Source organism: Perognathus longimembris, chromosome 2 (genome assembly GCF_023159225.1).
Source record: "Perognathus longimembris pacificus isolate PPM17 chromosome 2, ASM2315922v1, whole genome shotgun sequence".
Lineage (NCBI taxonomy): Eukaryota > Metazoa > Chordata > Mammalia > Rodentia > Heteromyidae > Perognathus > Perognathus longimembris.
Genome location: NC_063162.1, coordinates 71,086,530 through 71,106,601, shown reverse-complemented (window position 1 = coordinate 71,106,601; position 20,072 = coordinate 71,086,530). Strand labels below are relative to the sequence as shown.

At 40.6% G+C, this 20,072-nt stretch overlaps 1 protein-coding gene across 1 annotated transcript in view; it reads right to left on the bottom strand.

Moving 5' to 3' along the window:
• Vps41 (VPS41 subunit of HOPS complex) overlaps window positions 1-16,059 on the bottom strand; it is a 153,276-nt gene extending 137,217 nt beyond the window's left edge. Inside the window, exons 1-2 of the mRNA XM_048339444.1 lie at window positions 16,015-16,059; window positions 6,486-6,524 (exon numbers count right to left, since the gene is read on the bottom strand). Coding sequence (XP_048195401.1) covers window positions 6,486-6,524; window positions 16,015-16,035 — 60 coding nt within the window. The 5' untranslated portion in view covers window positions 16,036-16,059. The remainder of the gene's footprint in view (window positions 1-6,485; window positions 6,525-16,014) is intronic.
• Between the last annotated feature and the right edge of the window lie 4,013 nt (window positions 16,060-20,072).

The following is a 20,072-nucleotide window of genomic DNA, read 5'->3' as shown; positions in this document are numbered from 1 at the left end:
AGTCTCCTAAAGTAACATTTTCTCCTAGGCAGTGACAATATAAACACTGTAAGGGAGCCGAGATGTTTATCCTTGCACTCTAATGAATGCTAGAAACAAGGATTCAAGAATTTTACCTCCACAACAGCATGGAGTGTACATGTTTAATAATAGCACTTATAAGGTTGAAACAGGAGGACTATGAGTTCAAACACAGCCTAGACTACTACATAGTACATTCCAGGCTAGCCAGGACTAAATAGCAATAGAAAGACGCTAGCTCAAAAAACAACAACAACAACAAAAAAAAAGTCCAAAAAAAAATCTTGGAACCACAAAGTTTCTACCAAGCTTCCAAAGGGATAATCTTTATAATATATACTTCAAAGGGAATGTTTATACATGCTTGAATGATGCAATAATCAGCTGAACCTGTAAATATTAATAGCTCATTAAATAAAGGAGCAAGTTTTAATCCAAAAGCTATCTGGAAAGATGGAATATTTAATCCTATGCTCCATTTTTCTCAGCAATCAATCTCATAACAAGATACATTACCATTTTAATTACTAGTTCCTATAAGTTTATTTATTAAAATACATGTAAAGAATCAATTTAAGATCCAATAAATGATTCATAATGTTCTGCCTATGAGATGAGATAAACAATTTTTGTGTTTCTGATTAAAAAAGCTATCTCCTGGCCAGGCATGGTGTATGCCTATGATCCCAGAATTGGGAGGACAGGAGCAGGAGCAGGAGCAAGGCAAGTTCAAGGCCAGCTTAGGCTACATACCCTGTAAAATAATAATAATAAAATGTAAAAACCCAAACCAAAAGGGCTGGGATTCTTTTTTTTTTTTTTTTTTTGGCCAGTCCTGGGCCTTGGACTCAGGGCCTGAGCACTGTCCCTGGCTTCTTCCCGCTCAAGGCTAGCACTCTGCCACTTGAGCCACAGCGCCGCTTCTGGCCGTTTTCTGTATATGTGGTGCTGGGGAATCGAACCTAGGGCCTCGTGTATCCGAGGCAGGCACTCTTGCCACTAGTCTATATCCCCAGCCCCTCTGGGATTCTTAAAACAGAAAAAAGAAATGTCCCTTAGGCTAATGAACTAGAAATTGCATTAATTTAGGAATTTATTTTATTTTATTTTTTATTTTTATCGTCAAACCGATGTACAGAGAGGTTACAGTTTCATACATTAGGCATTGGATACATTTCTTGTACTGTTTGTTACCTCCTCCCTCATTCCCCTCTCTTCCCATTCCCCCTTTCCCTTTCCCCCCATGAGTTGATCTGTTTTACACCAAACAGTTTTGCAAGTATTGCTTTTGTAGTCGTTTGTCTTTTTACCGTGTCTCTCGATTTTGGTATTCCCTTTCAATTTCCTAGTTCTAATACCAGTATACACAGTTTTCAATGTACTCAGATAAGATACAGAGATAGTGCAGGTACAACCATAGGAAGGGGATACAAGACGATCATCAATAATAGAAGCTACGGTTTCACATAGCATGTTGAAAGTAGTTACAACAGTGATATAACAGTCGTTTCCATAACATATAGTTCATTTCACTTAGCAACATCTTATGTGTTCATAGGGGTATAGCTATTGGGCTCTTGTGATCCTCTGCTGTGACTAGCCTAAACTTGTGCTACTTATTCCCTATGAGGGAAACCATAGAGTCCATGTTTCTTTGGGTCTGGCTCACTTCACTTAGTATAACTTTTTTCCAAGTCCCTCTATTTCCTTACGAATGGGGCAATGTCATTATTTCTGATAGAGGCATAAAATTCCATTGTGTATATGTACCACATTTTCCTGATCCATTCATCTACTGAGGGGCATCTGGGTTGGTTCCATATTCTAGCTATGACAAATTGTGCTGCGATTAACATTGTTGTGCTGCGATGAACACTGTTGTGCTGGTGGCTTTAGTGTGTTCTTGTTTGTGGTCTTTTGGGCAGATGCCCAAAAGTGGGGCTGCTGGGTCATAGGGGAGCTCTATGTTTAGCCTTCTGAGGAATCTCCATACTGCTTGCCAGAGTGGCTGAACCAGTTTACATTCCCACCAACAATGAAGTAGGGTTCCCTTTTGGCCATATGCCCTCCAACATTTGTTATTGTTAGTTTTCTTGATATAGGACATTCTTACTGGGGTGAGATGTTTTGATTTGCATTTCTTTTATGGCCAGTGATGTAGAGCACTTTTTCATATGTCTCTTGGCCATTCTCATTTCCTCATCAGAGAAGTCTCTTTTTAAGTCTTTAGCCCACTTGTTGAGAGAGCTATTGGTTCTTTGCGGTTTTGTTTTGGAGGAATGTAATTTTTTTAGTTCCGCATATATTTTAGATATGAGGCCTTTGTCCGTTGTTAGGAATTAATTTTAAATGCTTAAGACCAAAGGAGGATTTTCAATGGATGCTCTCATTTTAAGAACTACAGGCTGGAGAATGTAGCTTAGTAGTAGAATGCTTGTTTAGCACAATCATGCCCCTGAGTTTGATCCTAGCACTGGGGGGAAAATAAAGAAAAACATCATAACAACAACAACAACAACAGGAAAACAGCTATCACCAGGCTTGGTGATGCATGTTTGTAATCCCAGAATTTAAAATTAATTTCTAAATTAATATAAATAGCACATAGGACTATTTTACATAGCTGCCCATCCTTCTGGTTTTAATAACTTAAACTGTGATATCTGGAAGAATCTAAGATCTAAATGTACATCATCTTTGAAGGACCCAGACATATTCATCTTCGAAGGATCCAGACATATTTATTTCAAAAACTAATGCCATTCCTAACAAACTGTCCTGTCCTTGGCTTTGCTACCATCTATTATCGTGACAATCAGTATGGCAAAGATCTTACTGCTCTAAAGTGAAGTGAATTTTTTTAAGATAATTTAATTCTTTATTATGCTTTTCAAAAATGAAACATCATCAAAGTAGAATAAACACCGCATGTGTATTAAAAGAATCAGACAGGATGACCGGTTTGGTTATATCTTACAAATCTGGCACAACCCAAGTTCAACATAAATACAAAACCCTTAACAAGAAAGTCTATTGTTCGTTTGGTGCTCATATTGGCTTTTGAAATCAAGATCTCATGTTCTTGTTTAACTTTCTTTCTGCTCAAGGCTGGTGCTCTCTATATTTAGCCAGGCTTTCACTTTCTGACTTATTTCTGATTAACTGGAGGTAAGAGTTCTTCAAACTTGTCTGCCCAGACTGGCTTTGAACCAAGATCCTCAGATCTCAGCTTACTGAGTGGCTAGGATAACAGACGAGATCTAACAGTATCTGGCTTCAATAGAGTCTCTTAAATGATATACTTAGCTATCTTGGTTAGAATAGCAGTTCTGAATTTCTACTTTGACTACAAAATGCAAGTTAAAAATCTCATACTTTACATATTGACATATACATCACTTTCAATTATATTAATTATATTTCTCTGGCTAGTTCACTTACATTAACTGCTGTTTTCAAGAGTAATGAAAAACATGGACAATCTAGGGTAGATATATTCTTTTCTCAGATGTATATTAAAATTGCAGCATGAGATAAACCTAAAATAGTTCTCCTGATATGTAAAAGCTCAGTTCATATGAGGGATGCATCATTTTATATAATAGATTGTTAGACACATGGTTGGAAACATTATACATTATTGTTCACAGAAATGAAAATGATCCCAGCACTTGAATAAGGAAGATGTGCATATGGAAAAAATGTGCTGAAAAAACATTATGAGAGTTAATAAGAAGAAAATACAGAGGAAGAAGAGAAAAGGAAAACAGATTCCTGGTCAGACTGAACAATGCCTCCAAATTTCACTCCAAGAACTAGAATGTGATCAAATTTAGAAAAGAAACCCAAGAGAACGACTCCCAAGGCTCAATTGCAAACAGACTTAATACACGTAAGCAACCTGGACCTGGTCCCTTCGCAGCTGACTGCTGGGACAAAAACTCACTAGAATCAGCACCATCTCACAGAACACTCCTGTAGAGCTGGGGAGTTCTTCAGAACCCCACATCTACAATACACCATTTATGGGATGTTCTCTATGTGTGAGGCACTCCACAAGCTGTTGGCAAGCATTCATCATATCTAACCCTCACCACAACCCTACAGCAAGGCTGTTAGCCCATTGGCCACAGGAGGAGCTGCAGAAAGGAGGAATGTTATGTCCAAGTTATACAAACACAAAGTACAGAGGGCAACCAAGGGAGGCATGAACTCCACAGCAGCTATCATCTTGGAATGCCATCTGAAAAATGTATCTGAGCTAGAATGCAAAGCAACCAAAAGAGCCCAGAACTGGAACCCACTTTTGCAAATTAGTAATACACTACATGAATACTACAGGGTCAGGCTACCCTTTGGGTCTCAGTTTCCCCCTCCCTCCCGCCTTTTCTCCCTCCCTCCCTCCCTTCCTGTATGTCTTTCTTCCTTCCTTTCTGCCTGTTGTCCTTCCTTTCATTCTTCATTCATTCATTGGCAGTACTTAAGATTGACTTCAGGACTTGAGCTTGCTAGGTAGGTGCTCTACCACCTGAGCCACACCTACAGCCCCCTTTTTCCATTAATTTCTGGGTAGGGTCTTGATCTATGCCCAGGCTGGCCTGGCTTTGATCCTCTCATTTGTGCTTTGATGTTACACTGGAGATGATAGAAAAGTCATTACAAGAAGGGGACAATAAGCACAAGCCATACCTCCCAGGCTGGCCCCAAAGTGCAATCCCCTGATCTCCACCTCTCAAGTAGCTACGATTACAAGCTTGAGCAACCACATCTAGCTATGTTTTTGGTGGCGTTGGCTAGGCAGGCATTCTACTACCTGAGCTATGCTCCATCCCTTTTGTGGTTATTTTTCAGATAGGGTCTCACACTTTTGCCCACCTACCCAGCTGGGATCACGGTGAAAACACCCTGACTGCCTTACTGACTGAGATGAGTCTTGCAAACTTATGTCCAGATTGGCTTCAAACAAATCTCCTGATTTCTACCTCCTGAATAATTGAGATTACAACTACTATGTAGTTGAGCCACTGAACCTAAATCTCTTCAACTTTAAAACAACCTTTCCTTACAACTTTCTGTATTGACATTGTTAATATTCACCCCTAACTTCTTAGGTATTTTTGTCATTTCTATTCTAAATGTTTGCATTTCAGATTGAAGGTAATTGATCATAACTATAAATTTTGTGTTCTGTTCTATGTCTCATTTTGAGACAGAATCTATTTTCCTAGTCTGGTCTCAAAATCCTGAGCTCATGTGATTCTCCTACCTCAGTTTCCTGAGTGCTGGGATCACAAATATATGCCATCAGGCTTGGCTAGCAAATGCTTAAAGACACTCATCTATTTATATAGTGTTAAATATTATTGTTTTCTGTTAGATTCTTTCTGTTTGCATTGTCCAGAAACTGTGTAGAGAAGTTACCTGCCATTTCAGTTCATTTTGAACTGCAGACAAGGAAGGAGCAGGGCATCTGGGCAGCAGATCAGATTTCTATGTTATGTCACTAAAGGAAGTGGACTTTTCTTACAGGTGGCATCTGCTTTGAGTGACAGGAGAGAGGAACAACAATTCTTCTGGTTTTATGATGGCATTTGTCCCTGGGCACACCTAGTTTCCTAGTCTTTGTTTGTTCCTTCACCACCAAGTCTAAGGGACGCTGCCCTGTCCCCTAGAAGCAGAACCATTCAAACCTAAATTCAAGCTCAGGGATGGCCCCTAGGACTGGCATCAAGAAAGGGGGGGAGGAGAAAGAGATGAGGAGGGAAGAGAAGGAAAGGGGAAGGAAGGAAAAGAGGGGAGATGGGAAAGAAGGAAGGAAGGAGGGAGGGAAGGAAGGAAGGAAGAAAGGAAGGAAGGAAGGAAGGAAGGAAGGAAGGAAGGAAGGAAGGAAAGAAGGAAAGAAGGAAGAAAGGAAGGAAGGAAGAAAGGAAGGAAGGAAGGAAGGAAGGAAACAAGCTAGCTATAATTTCAGTGATTCAGGAATTATTGAGTACAATGAAAAGTGTATATGAGAATGTCCTATTCATGTAAAGAATGAAGAACTAATATTCTTCACTAACAGAGCTGGAAGCACAGCTCAATGAGACCATGGTTGCCTAGCACTGGCAACCCAGTAGAAGAGGGTGGAAATAAATACTGTAAAATTTATAGTGGATAAATTAAGAACAAACAACTAAAAAACATTTTCACAGTGACAAGATTAGCTTTTAAAACATTACAGCAATTTCCACTGTGTCCACATGATTCAAATTAAAATACTGTGCAAGATGAAGAGAAAATATTTTGATTCTTTTCAGGCTCACTTTTTAAAGCTAATCCATGTACTGCCTTGGAAGACAACAGCATGCTCCATGCGCAGCCCTACTTTACCCACCCACCCCAGCCCAGCCTAGCCCTTGAGACTACAAAATGTAGTAAAGCAGAGGCAGACCAAACAGTTATGAGGTTAGATCTGAAGACCTTACCTCAGATTCATCAGTGGATTCTTCAAGAGATCCAGTGTCCTATAAAGCACAGAGGAGGAAATGGTCAGAAAAGAGAAAAAATAAAACACATCTCCTAGAGGAAACAGCTTGTGTGCTATGTCTAACTCCCATTTGCCCTTTCTGGAAGGCATTTGTAACTGCACTTCAGAGGACCCTGCATGCAGGCCTACTGTACACCTCTCAATGCTTACTCACACCCTGGTAAGCCTCGGCCTCCTTACTCTGGAGCCGCCTCAGCATCCAGAGTCCATGCTTCTGTTTTCTTCAAGCTGTAAACAAGTAAACAAATTTCCCCAGAAAGTTGACACCTGAGGACCATTTCATCCAGCAAAGCAGCTTGACTGATCATGAGGGGGAAAAGCCATCAAAAGCCCATGTAAAGTCCATTTTTATACAGACATCTCTGCATTACTCATCATTATGCTGTTAATCTAGTTGCATCAAATGATGATCTCACTTAAACTGTTTTTTATAAAGAAACTTCCCTGCACTGGCACCTATCTGGCCCTGCACAAAAAGACTGAGTAATTTACATGCACACTTTAAACCATTAGTTCCAAGACAAATTCTGCCATTTAGCAGAGCTCCTCTCTGGCTAGACAATGAATCTTGCTGCTGGGAAAGAAACAAAGCAAAAAGGGAAAAATGGACTTGATCTTGCTAATCTCTCACCTGTCCACTGAAAGACAGAATCTGCTGACACCACGCATCCTCCAAGAGGTCAGCAAGATGAAGATTTACTTAACGTACTTATAGATATCAATAGCAATAAAAGGTTACGGCTAATATGCTGACACAGAATGTAAGCATTTTACAACAATCCATGAGATGAGGAAAGAAAGAATGAAAACAAATGGGCAAGGACAAATTAGATTTAATATTTCTTCAAGAAAAAAATGAAAATTTTAAAGAAAATGGGTACACTTTTTTACTCACTTAGGACTGAATAGCAAGATACGTACAATTTATTTGAACTAGTATAATGGTTTAAAAACTGTGTTTATTTCAAACATCATGTATCAGTAAGAAAGCTGGGCATTGATAGCTCACACCAGTATAACTCTAGCTACTCAGGAGGCTGAGACTGCAGCTTAAAGATAGGTTGGGCAGAAAAGTCCATAAGACTCTTATCTTCAATTAACCACCAAAAAAATCCAGAAGCAGAACTGTGGCTCAAGTGGAAGAGCACCAGCCTAGAGCAAACAAAAGCTAAGGAACAGTGCTCAGTTCCTAAATTCAATCCCCAGGATCCCAGCTTCTTACAAAGCTGCGAACAAGGGCTGGGAATGTGGCTTAGCAGTTGAGTGCTTGCCTCGCACGCATGAAACCCTGGGTTCAATTCCTCAGCACTACATACACAGGAAAAGTAGGAAAGGGTAGAATGCTAGCGTTGAGCAAGCCAGCAGCTCAGGAACAGTGCCGAGGCCCTGGGTTCAAGGCCCAGAACTGCAAAAAGTTTAAATTTAAATTTAAAAAAGAAAGCTGAGAATAAGAGATAACCCCAAACAGAGAAGTCTTTGAGAGACCATCTCAATGCAAGAGGCTAGGTATGATGGCACGCAACTGTATCATTCCAATTTATGACAGTAAGGCTTAAAGCCAAAGGCTTCCCGTGAAACAAAGACCTCCGGTGAAGCAAGCATGCCTGCACAAACAACCTTTCTTTTGCAAAGCAATTCCTCAAACTCAAATCATCTATTAATTATCTCTACACCATGACATGCAACTTCCCCATCACATTTATCAGCTGTCACCTGGATTATTTTCCCACAGCACAGGTTATGCTGATCATTGCCTTTCCTCAAAGAGCCCTCCACATCTTCATCCTAAAGGACAGATTTCACATTTCCCAGCAAGGTAGTCTGACCCCAATTGCTCCTCAGCCTTTTGGCTAAGATCAAATGCAGCCAGACCACAAGAGACTTTAGCTCTTCTCTGTGCTCCTTCCACAAACCTATGAGCCTCCTGCCATATCAAGTGCCGCTCTCACTTAGATATCACCTGCTCGTATCTCTACACCAGCCTGGTAGCAAAATGCCAGCCTGGGATCTGGGGTTGGTGCACAGGTATTGTGCTTGGCTCCACTGGAAAAATAAGAATATGTCTACATTTTCCACTGTGCTTCATTTAGAACTTAGCACCTATGTGGTAATGGAATGTGTTTCAGACCCACCATCGTTCCCAGTGTTTTATATGAGGACAATCTACTTCTGTCACTGCCACCTGCTGCTCTGAACTTGCCTGACCCCACCCCTCCCCAGAGCTAGTCTATGGTCCATCTTTGCACTCATGGGAGTATGAATACAACTCCCAGAATCTTGGGGGAGATGCTGACAGGCAAGCCACCTGTTTAATAATCCCAGGTTGCCAATCTGAGGTTTAAAATTTGAAAATCACCAGCTGTTTCTAAATGCTCACCTTTTTTCACAGCCTAACCTAGGGCTTGCCTCCTTCAGTGAACTTTGTCCAGCCTGCATGCTCAAGCCACAGGTCCAGATCTTGTGTCCTGTATCCTTTCTTTCTTCTGATTGTTTGACTAAAAGCACCTAAGATCAAGTCTTATTCTCATCACAACTATTTTACATGCATTTTGTGGCTAAAGCTAAAGGCTCTGGTCACTTTTGTCTCCCACTGTGCTACTCCAAGTCTTCACTCACCATGTTTGCAGGTGATGACAAGAAGAAACATGCAGGGACCTGAACCAGGAATTCTACCCCCTACTCCTACCCAGAATCCTCCCTCATGAGTAACAATTACCTTGTTTCCACACAGAGGGTTGAACCTGCCTCATGACAGTTACAGAAGGGATCCTAAAGGAAGGCAGCAACAAACAAGAACAGAGTGATTCCAATAGTGTGTACAACCCAGTAGGCCTACTGTGCTCTCAGAAAACCCAAGGAAAGGCTCTCCACCAATATCCATCCCTAATGGAGCCAGGATAGGGCCTGACAGTGGTGTGAGAGCAAAGCAAAGGGGGTCCAGAGGCCAGGATGGGTTGAGAGGCAGTCCAGGAGAGACAAACCAGGCCCTCACTGATGACTTTTGCAAACTGACACCTTGTTGCAAATTTGGGAGGAAAATGAGGGGCTAAAGCAGGAGGAGACCAGGTAAACACTGGGGAGGAGGCTGACCTGGGACTGTATTATATGAAGAAAGAAAGCAGAGACCCAGTCCCAGGGAATCAGACTGGGCTTAAAGATGGAGCCACACGGTACAGCTACCTTCCCTCCCTTCCAAACTGTCTGCCCAGCTGAGCTTATTGGCCTTAGGAAGGAGGAAATATTTGGTGTGATATGTATTTGATACATCATGTAACAGAACCTCTTTTTTTTTTTTTTGTCAGTTGTGGGGCTTGAACTCAAGGCCTGAGTACTACCTCTGAGCTTTTGTGCTGAAGACTAGTGCTCTACCACTTTGGGCCTCAGTTCCACTTGCTGTTTTCTGGTGCACAGAGATAAGAGTCTCACAGACTTTCCTGCCCAAGCTGGCTGCGAACTGCTAGCCTCGGATCTCAGCCTACTGAGTAGCTGAGATTACAGGTGTTAACCTCCAGATGCCAGCATAAGGTCTATTTTTCAAAATTCCAAGGAGCCAGTATGGGGCACACAGAGAGTGCCTGGGGAGCTGGCAAGAGTAGAAAAACAAAAGAGTACAATGCACTCAATCCACTCTGTTCAATTAGCTAATGCATCTTATTGTACAAAGTTAGAAAAAGTTTGAGATCTGCCCTCATGTGGAAAGGGACAAGTCTATTGCCACTCTACATCAGATTCAACTCACTTTGGGGGATGAGCTAATTCATATCCATTAATATACTTCAGATTCCGATTCAGCAGGTCTAAAATAAGGAGCCCAGATTAGTTAACAAAAGCCACAAAGGAGGACATCAAGAAGAGATCAAGGCAGGTGTGAATGGACCACCAAGAAAGGGGACCTGCACCAGACACAGAAGCCCTAAGCCGCCACCTCTCCATGGCAGTACCATAGGAGGATGTGAGGGAGACCAAGAAGAAGCAAACACCCTAGCCTCCAGACAATCTTGGCCCCCAGCCAACCCACATGAAACAGAAAAACTTACAAAGCAATAAGCAAGTGCAGGCTGACTTGAGACTACACTTCAGTTACAAGATAAAGAAAAAGGACTGGGAATATGGCCTAGTGGTTAAGTGCTCGCCTCGTATACATGAAGCCCTGGGTTCGATTCCTCAGCACCACATATATAGAAAAAAGGAAGAAGCGACGCTGTGGCTCAAGAGGTAGAGTGCTATCCTTGAGCAAAAAGAAGCCAGGGGCAGTGCTCAGGCCAAGTCCACACCCCAGGACTGGCAACAAAAACAAACAAAAAAAAAAACAAAAACAAGATAAAGAAAAAACCCTCTAAAATTCTATCAATCCTGTGCTTTTGTAACTTATTTTATTTTCCTTTATTGTTAAAATTATTTTTCTGGTCATAGGGCTTGAACTCAGGACCTGGGCACCGTTCCTAAGCTTTTTCACCTAAGGTTAGTGCTCTGCCACATAAACCACAGCTCTACTTCTGGCTTTTTGGTGATTAATTGGAGATAAGAATCTCATAGACTTTCCTGCCCATGCTGGCTTTGACCTGTGATCCTGATCTCAGCCTCCTGAATAGCTAGGATTATAGGTGTGAGCCACTGCTGCCTAGTGGTAAAATTGTTGTTTTTATTTTTTTAATTCATTTCTTTATTGTCAAAGTGATGTACAGAAGGGTTAGTCATATGTAAGGCAGTGCATACATTTCTTATCAAACTCGTTACCTCCTCCCTCATCCCCCTCCCTCACCTTCTCCCCTCCCCATTTCCCTCCCCCTTGAGTTGTGGAATTGGTTTACACCATATAGTTTTGTAAGTATTGCCGTTACATTGGCTTGTCTTTTTATCCTTTGTCTCTCGATTGTGGTATTCCCTTTCCCTTCCCTAGTTCCAATATACATATATACAATATCCAGGGTACCAAAATCAGTTGCAGTGATATATACAGTGAGTAGCTAGGATTACAGGTGTGAGCCACTGCTGCCTGGTGGTAAAATTGTTTTTAAAAGATTTGTCTTGACCAAAATATAAGCAAAGAGAACTGTACATTTATAAGCAGAGTCCAAACTTGGACAATTCACCTTTGTCCTACTCATAAGCTAACCATTTTAACTACTTTAACACCCTCCAACATATTTCATACTTAGAAGTCTTAGTAAAATTCCTAATTTACAGGCAAGAAACTTGAGGCATTCAAATATGTATAACCTAATTTTGAAACAGGGAGTATGCATGAGCATGGATGTGCTACTTGATAACTCATAAGTGTCTATAATAAACACAGAATTAATTTAATTTCTAAAATGAAGAGGTAAAGCAGAAACTCTCCAATCTAGTCAAGGAATAGATGGTCTGATTGTAAAAATACTGTAATGGGCCCGGTTCAAGGCTCCTTTTATCCAGAAAATGAAAGGATAACTCTGTATACAACTATTAAAAGATAATATAAATTAATTGGATAAATACTAATTTTAAAAGGATATCCAGAACTGCAAAATGTAGAGGATGTAACCTATATTACATTTGAATTATTAATATTCTAGTTACAAGTCAGATAAAATATTTCCACACTAATTCTGCTGATCCTAATTTACAACTTGACAATTAGGAGTTATTCTAATAAATGCATTTAGACACCTAGAATCTGGAAAGCCACCAGCTCTGTGGGAGACACAGACATGAGTAAGCACTAGTCCTTAATTCTTGAGGACTCAGCAATCCCTGGGGAAAGATAAGACAAATATACAAACAGCCAGACTTCAAGCTGAGCGTTATTCATGAGAAGAATGGACAAATTCTGTTGGGCATCCATGATTATGAAGGCCACTATAAATCGTTTTGGAGCTAAGTAAAACTGCTGGTTAGAAGATTTCCTGGCAGAATGCAGTGTATTAGTTCTTTCTGTGAACTATAAAATATAAATACTTTTGCAAACTTCCTCATATATTCAGCAAAAGCAAGGACTCCTCAATGGCTTTAAAATATCTGTTCACAGTCAAAGAAGTTACTTTAGTTTTACACTCTATGAGTTGTTTTTATACATGTAAACTTACTGCAGATGTCACTGTTTGGGTCATTTCAAAAATGAAAAGCAGAGAACTACCACAGAAGAATACAACTCAGGAAAGTCAATGTTGAGAGCCCCAGTTTTTCGTTTGGCACCAGGGAAAATACTTTCCTTTGCCCTCATAATCTTGTCATCAGAGTTCATTTATTATACATCTCAATGCCTAAAACACTCTGGTGAAGAAAAAAGCCATCACTGTTATGACTTCCAAAAAGGTTCACAGTGGCAGAATAAAACAATTAGCAAATTTCCATACTCCATTGTCACCTTTAACCTTCAAAAAAGTTACTGAAAGCCTGCTCTCAGATTTTAATGACTTTCTTCTATGAAATTCAAAACAGACCCGCACCACAGAGTGAACAAAGCCAAACTGTCTTTAACCTTTAAGGGACTAACACTATAAGAACACTTATGTGTTAACTTTCCTAAAAAAAAAAAAAAAAAACAGCAACAATATATGAATGTCAGTCTCTTTCTGTAATTGACATAAGATCACTGGTCTTTTCTAAGAAAGACACTGACACTACATAGGAGGCAAATGCTCACTCCAATCACGTACTACTACTTATATGTCAAAGGTGGAATAATGACTAGAAGGAGAATCAGTACAGTCATGGGATAACTCTATTTTGTAAACAACAAAAACCAAAAAGGCTTAGTTCTTACATATTTTTTAAAAGCAGAATGCTGTACAGAAAAAAAAAAAGAGAGCTTCAGTGACAGAAGACTAAAATCCACTACAAATGTAAGCCTGAATCTATTCCTCAAGTAGAGTGAAATTCAGCCATATAAGCACCAAGTGCAACTTAAGTACCAAGCAATATTCCAAATTTGCCATGAACTTTATATTCAAATAGAATACACAGAAACATACAGGAGAAAATAAATAGAAATTTTAAAACACGGCATGTCAAATAATAGTGAGCATTATTATAGGAAAAAATAATACAGGAAGGAGGCTTCAAAGACTGGCCAGGAAGAGTCTCAGTCAGGAAATGACAGAAAGCCGTGAAGATAGAGAACTCTCAAGAGCAAAGGTCCTGATGTAGGAACATGTCTCAATGATACAGTGACAAGAAGGAAGGAGGAGCACAGTGAAAAATAAGAAGAGAAATGTGGTATAAGAGGTGCCAGGGACAAGCCCCTCCAGGCCAAGCAGGCTACTACTGTAAGAACACTGGCAGTTAATCAGCATGAGATGGGAAAGCACTGAAAGGTATGGACATCGGAGTATTTGGTACATAAACATCTACCTCACAGAGTTTTTTGGGCTGAAACAAATGCAATGTGAAAGGGATTTCTAAGCTTTTAAAGTGCTGTAAATAGGAGAAATTTATTATCCTCTCTTAATATACACAATATAGGTATATAAAGATATATAGAGCGAGCTATCTCTCACATTAGAAACAGCTTTGCAAAAGTGTCTTCCACACAAGAGTGGCAAACACCAAGGGCAAATCTTCCCATTTCTATGAAAATGAATCTAAGAACTTGAGGAACTTGTGTTTTCTGTTGTGTTTTTATTGGGAGGGGGGTACTTTTATAGTAAAACCTGAACAATTACAAATCAATATGACATAAAGAAGAATAAAGGAAAAACAATCTCATCACTCATCAAACTGAGCATTAAAACGAAATGGTGCTTTCTTAAGTGTTTTCCTTTAGACTGGTAGAATGACTCAAGTGGTAGAGTGCCTGCCTAGCAAGTTTAGGCTATTACATCATCACACTACACTATCACACACACAAAAAGCATTTTCCTTTGATCTGCCCAAAAAGGGAGGAGGCAAAACGTAAGAGATTTTCTTGTTATGAAAAAAGACCAACCAAACCAAATTTCTGCTGGGCCAAATTTCTTCATTATTACTGTATATAAAGTGCATATATGGCATTTTTCATTACAAAATAAAAGTATTATACAAATGATAAAAATTACTAAATAAGTAAATGTTTGATAATAAATAGCTCACTATCACATCCACATCCTTCCCCCGCCCCCCCCCCCCCCCAGTCCTGGGCTTGGACTCACAGCCTGAGCACTGTCCCTGGCTTCTTTTTGCTCAAGGCTAGCATTCTGCCACTAGCCACTAGCCACAGTGCCACTTCTGGCCGTTTTCTATATATGTGGTGCTGAGGAATCGAACCCAGGGCTTCGTGTATACAAGGCAAGCACTCCTGCCACTAGGCCATAGTCCCAGCCCCTACCACATCATATTTTAGAAGCATCACTAATGGACTAGTGAAGGAAAACTGTTTCAAAGTGAAATGTCACTGAAAATGGAAACTTCAGTGATCTCTCCCAAGGTCTGGACTAGGTATTCTCTTTTTTTGTCATCTTGATTTTTTTTTGTCCTTTCATCTAATGTGTGGCGACCATTACCACTGCACAAAAACAGGACATTATTTCATTATACATCTCTATCAGAACTCCAGTGCTACATCATCAGTTGTTGATTGGACATTGCCATCTGATGTCCTGATGCAACAAATTAGTCTCCTTACCTCCTTTATAACTAATGGAAGGAAAGGGAAGGAAGACAGGAGGAGGGAAAAAGTGAAACAAAAGGAGAGTGACGGAAAAGGAAAGGAAGAAAGAAATAAAGGAAGAAAGGAGAGAAACAACAATTGTTTGAGGGGCAAAGGGAATAAGTTGTAAATTTATCTTAAGTGAAAAATAGCAACAAGAATAAGTCCATGTAACTTTTGCTGAGCCCACCCCTTTTAAGCACTTTAAAAACTAATTCCATCTCAACATCCTCTCTGAGGACAATGCAAGTATTATCTCCATCTTACATTTGAAAGCTAAATAGTTAAAAGTCACGCCTTTTTTTTTTTTTTCTTTTTAAGAGTGGGCACTAGCTTGCGAAGGCGTTTCGGCCTCCAGTACTTAATCCCTGCTTCACCTCCCATCATCCTTGGCGCTGGAGGTAAAGCCAACAGGTACAAGGCAACACTCATCAACTACTCTCTCATCTCTCACGGTGCTTGGAGTAGAAAGCAACTTAATTTCAGTCACCTGACCTCAAACCTCAAGACATCCCTTATTGCTCGCCCAGCAGCAGGGGGGTGGCTGGGCCTGGCTCCTGGACAAGTGCTCACTGACACTAGAGGCTGAGAGGACAGGACCGCGCGCGGGCAGGACGCTCCGGGCCTGGGGACCCCGCTCCGGGCCGGGGACCCCGCTCCAGACCTGGGGGCGGGGCGCTCTCCCCAGACCACCACCACCCCCACCCCCCCGCGCGCTCCCCGTGAGGATCTTCCGCCGGCCTTCCCCGTCCCGCCCCGGGCCAGCCTCGTCCTCCTGCAGACCTCCGCGCGCCGTCCCATTCCCAGACTGCAGGCGGGCTATCTTATTCTTGTTCTCAGAACCAGCTCTTACAGACTTTACCTGCTCCTCGGCTTCCGCCATGGTGGTGCCGGGGAGTCACATGACCTACCCGGAAGTAAAGGAGCGCTGGCGCCTGGCCCGAGGTCTGTTGGGAAATGTAGTTTCCGCCGCACCCGCCTTGACCACTTCATCTAGCTTGGAGAAGTAGTTGAGCTTGGAGGATATTGCTTTGAAGAAGGCAAAAATAACCATGGCTTTGGAGAAAGCAGACAGAACCATTGCTGATGCAATGATTTGTTTTGTTGTTGTTCTGCTTTCTGTGGTCACTATAGCATTTATTAAGCACATACTTTTTAATAGCAAGCCCCAGATTTATAGATGGCATGAAGTATTTTGTTTAGACCTCTCTCCACAACTCCCCATTTGTAGGAAAGAACACTGTGTCCAAGAGGTCACACTAGAGTCAGAATCTGGCCCCGTCTGATGCCCAAAACTCATTGTTATCAAAGGCTGCTCAATCTAATATTTTTAACACCCTCCACCCCAGTCCCTTTCTTAAGAATATTAAGTGACTGTAAAGTGTTTTTTTTTTACATTAAAAAGCCAACATAATATTTAACTCATACTGCTGGCTACTTTACAATATATTCATTTGACATGGGAACATTTAACTTCTAAAAATCTATATTGTTTATTTGTTAAATGTTTGCTCGGTACCTTTTATAGGCAAATATTCAAATAAAAAGTAAATATGTGGTTTATAATATCTGAATAAACAACTTTACCCTTACCAATCTGGGTTCTCTTCTAATTCTTCAGAAATGTTTGTTGTGTTGTCCAGAAACAAACATTTTCTACTCTATAATCACTTGAGAAGTTGGCTACTTACAGAGGGCTTCACATTGGGCAGCCTGTGACACATGCCTCTATGCCTTTTTTGACTTTCTGTGCCACATTGACTCTGTTTCTCTCAGAGAAATTGTGGCTTGCTAAACCTTTGATTCCTCAGTGGTTCAGAAGCCAGATTAATGATGTTTCTCTGACACATGTCTTCTCCTGAAGGCCTAAATGACTAATGCTAATCTCTCAGCCACAGAGCATAGAAGGTAGACAAACTCCAACGGATTTAAGCATACATAGGCAATCACCAGTACCCTGAGTTTCAGCCTATCCATCCAAGATTTTCTCATACTTGTTTCAAAGCAACCCAGGATCAAACATTGCTTAAAATGAACTCCAAGTCTAGAAAGATATTTATATACAGCAAAGACTCTATAGAAAGGCTGAGCAGACTTCAAAGGAAATAGAAATATGCCTAGCTGTTCTCTACTTTCTTCACAAACTGTCAATTTCCTTTTTCCATTATGAGCTAGATCTACCCAGAAACTTCTTGGCCCACAGCTTTTTCAAATTGACAATCTCCTTTGCTTTGGTGAAACACAGACATGATCGGGATAAGGAAGAAAAAGGAAAATAGGCAATTATTATGGCTGTCTCCCCCCTCCCCAGCCCCAAGGTATTTTTGTTTTATTGCTCAATTTTATTTTGGAGAGGATAAGCCAGGCAGCACCTCCAGAAAAAAGAGAGATTAAATGCTGCAGAAATTGCCACTGAAATCCAAAACAAGATTTTGCTTTTATTCTCTGAAAATTCTTGCCAACAATGCATGGCCCTTTAAACTTTTGGGGCCTTCACAATCCAAAGAAGATGCTGGCTACTACCTCTCCTTATAGGCTGGCATGTTGCCTGTTAACCTCACCCAGCCTCCGAAGCCAACTAAACTGTATCTTCTCCTGAACCACTGGACCTGGTTCTGTGCCTGGGATATGGTTATTGCTGGAGGTCCATCAAAAGCCTTAAATAAGGGCTGGGGATATGGCCTAGTGGCAAGAGTGCTTGCCTTGTATACATGAGGCCCTGGGTTCAATTCCCCAGCACCACATATACAGAAAATGGCCAGAAGGGGGCGCTGTGGCTCAAGTGGCAGAGTGCTAGCCTTAAGCAAAAAGAAGCCAGGGACAGTGCTCAGGCCCTGAGTCCAAGCCCCAGGACTGGCCCCCCCCCCAAAAAAAAAAAAGCCTTAAATAAAAAGATCCCTTGAGACTACAAATCAGCCCCTCGCCAGGGTCACTGCTATCCAATTTTATTGCTGACATTCCTATCTCATTTTTTGCTGCCTGGTAGCCAGAGAACCATAGGTGTTTAAATGTAGGATATTACCCACAAATTCTGCTGAGAGATTTCTTGGCTTCCTCATGGAGAGTGCAAGCTGAATTGGATGCTTGCTATTCACTCTGGACCCTTCTAGGCTTTCTACCTTTCCAACAAAATTTTCATCAAGCCAGGGGCCAATGTCTCTCATCTGTAATCCTAGCTACACATGAGGCTGAAATCTGATGACATTGTTTGAAACCGGCCCATTTAGGAAAGTCTTTGAGACTCTTATCTCCAGTTAACCAAAACAGCTAGAAGTGGAGCTGTAGCTCAAGTGGCAGAGCTCCAGCCTTGAGAAAAAGGCTGAAGGATAGTGCCCAGGCCCTGATGAAACCCCAGAAGTGGCACATACACACAAAAATTATATCATCTGCTTTCTTCACTTAGTCATAGTTTAAGATCATGTTTCAAAACATTGTAAAATATGTCCTGAAATATTATTTTAATGGCATGTTGTAATTGCATTCTTTGAAAAAAATCATAATCCATATAATTATTCTTTTTGTATATTTTGAGTATAAATAGCTAATTAGTATTAGTATTGCCTAATTTGAAATATTTCCTTAGAAAAATATTTTGAAATGGAATAGCTTGATCATTTTAGCTTTGGAAGTTATCATAAAAGTTCTTTGTAAATATTAAAATGACTGCAATGCAGTGATTTTGAATTATTGCATTTTATTCATCTTCTAGATACATGGTATATGTTTTTCTAAAAAGTATTTCATATGCATCTGTTTGAGTGCTCTTCTTGTTTCTCATCTTTTTGAAAGAGAAGCACAATACCAATTTTTAACTTATAACATGAATTTAATCTTTTCAGGATCCAAGTATATCTTACTGTGCCAGGAAAATGTATTGTCTCAAAGAAAATCTTTCATTTTCAACCAAATTTTGAAACAAAATACTTAAGCACTCCTGCCTTCGGATCCAAATATAATTTGTGGAGCAAGGTCTATTTTTCAATTCCAAGGTATGCTTTCAGAACAACCTTTGTTTTCCATGTAGCTCGAATCCTTTAGACAGCAACACAAACTAGATACAGTAGGGGAAGAAGAAAAAGAAGGAATTGAAAGCCATTGCTGGCTGACAACAATGACAATACTCAATTAAGTTCTAAGATTTAACATTGTTATATGGTGAGAAAACAGAGAAGCCACATTTTGAGAGGTAGAATCATAAGTCTCTATTAGAAGGCCAATGAAAACAGGTGGACTCTTCTCACAAAGACCTGCAGCCCTGTGGATATACTTAATACTGTCAGAAAACTGAGACATGAGCCCAGGAGAGGAAAGAGAGCAGAAAAACAATGCCAACAAACCAGATTAGCTCCAGTGGAGAGAGAGCCAGCAGACCGGACAGGAGCAGACAGGAGACACATGGCATGGTGTGTTCATGCCTAAGCTTGTCTGGTCCTAAATGGATCACAGGGAGCTTGGAAGTGTGTGATCCAAGACTGGCAGGTCCAATAACCTATTGTCTAAGTTGCAACCCCTGCCTCTAGGAATTCAGGCACACCCAATACGTAGGAGATGGGACTTCCCTGCCTTCACCATGAAGAGAAGATGGCACCAGTTAAACCCAATACCCTCTCACCCACCACGTAGCCAAGATAGCACCAGTTAGATTCAGCATCCTTACTTCAACATAACCAGTATGTTAACAGGTTGGAATTTAATATATACTTTTTTTCATAAAAAAACAGTAATACAAATGCTTCTAGTCAGGAAGGCATTAATTCCACAATACATTGTTGAATCTATACACAATATGAAAATAATAGGAAATATTACTCTAACAATCACTATAATGTCTTCATACTTTTTGTACCTAACAAACAAAACAACAACAAAAAAACAAATCTATTTACCACAGAGCTCAATTTTATTACTGTGTTCTGGGGT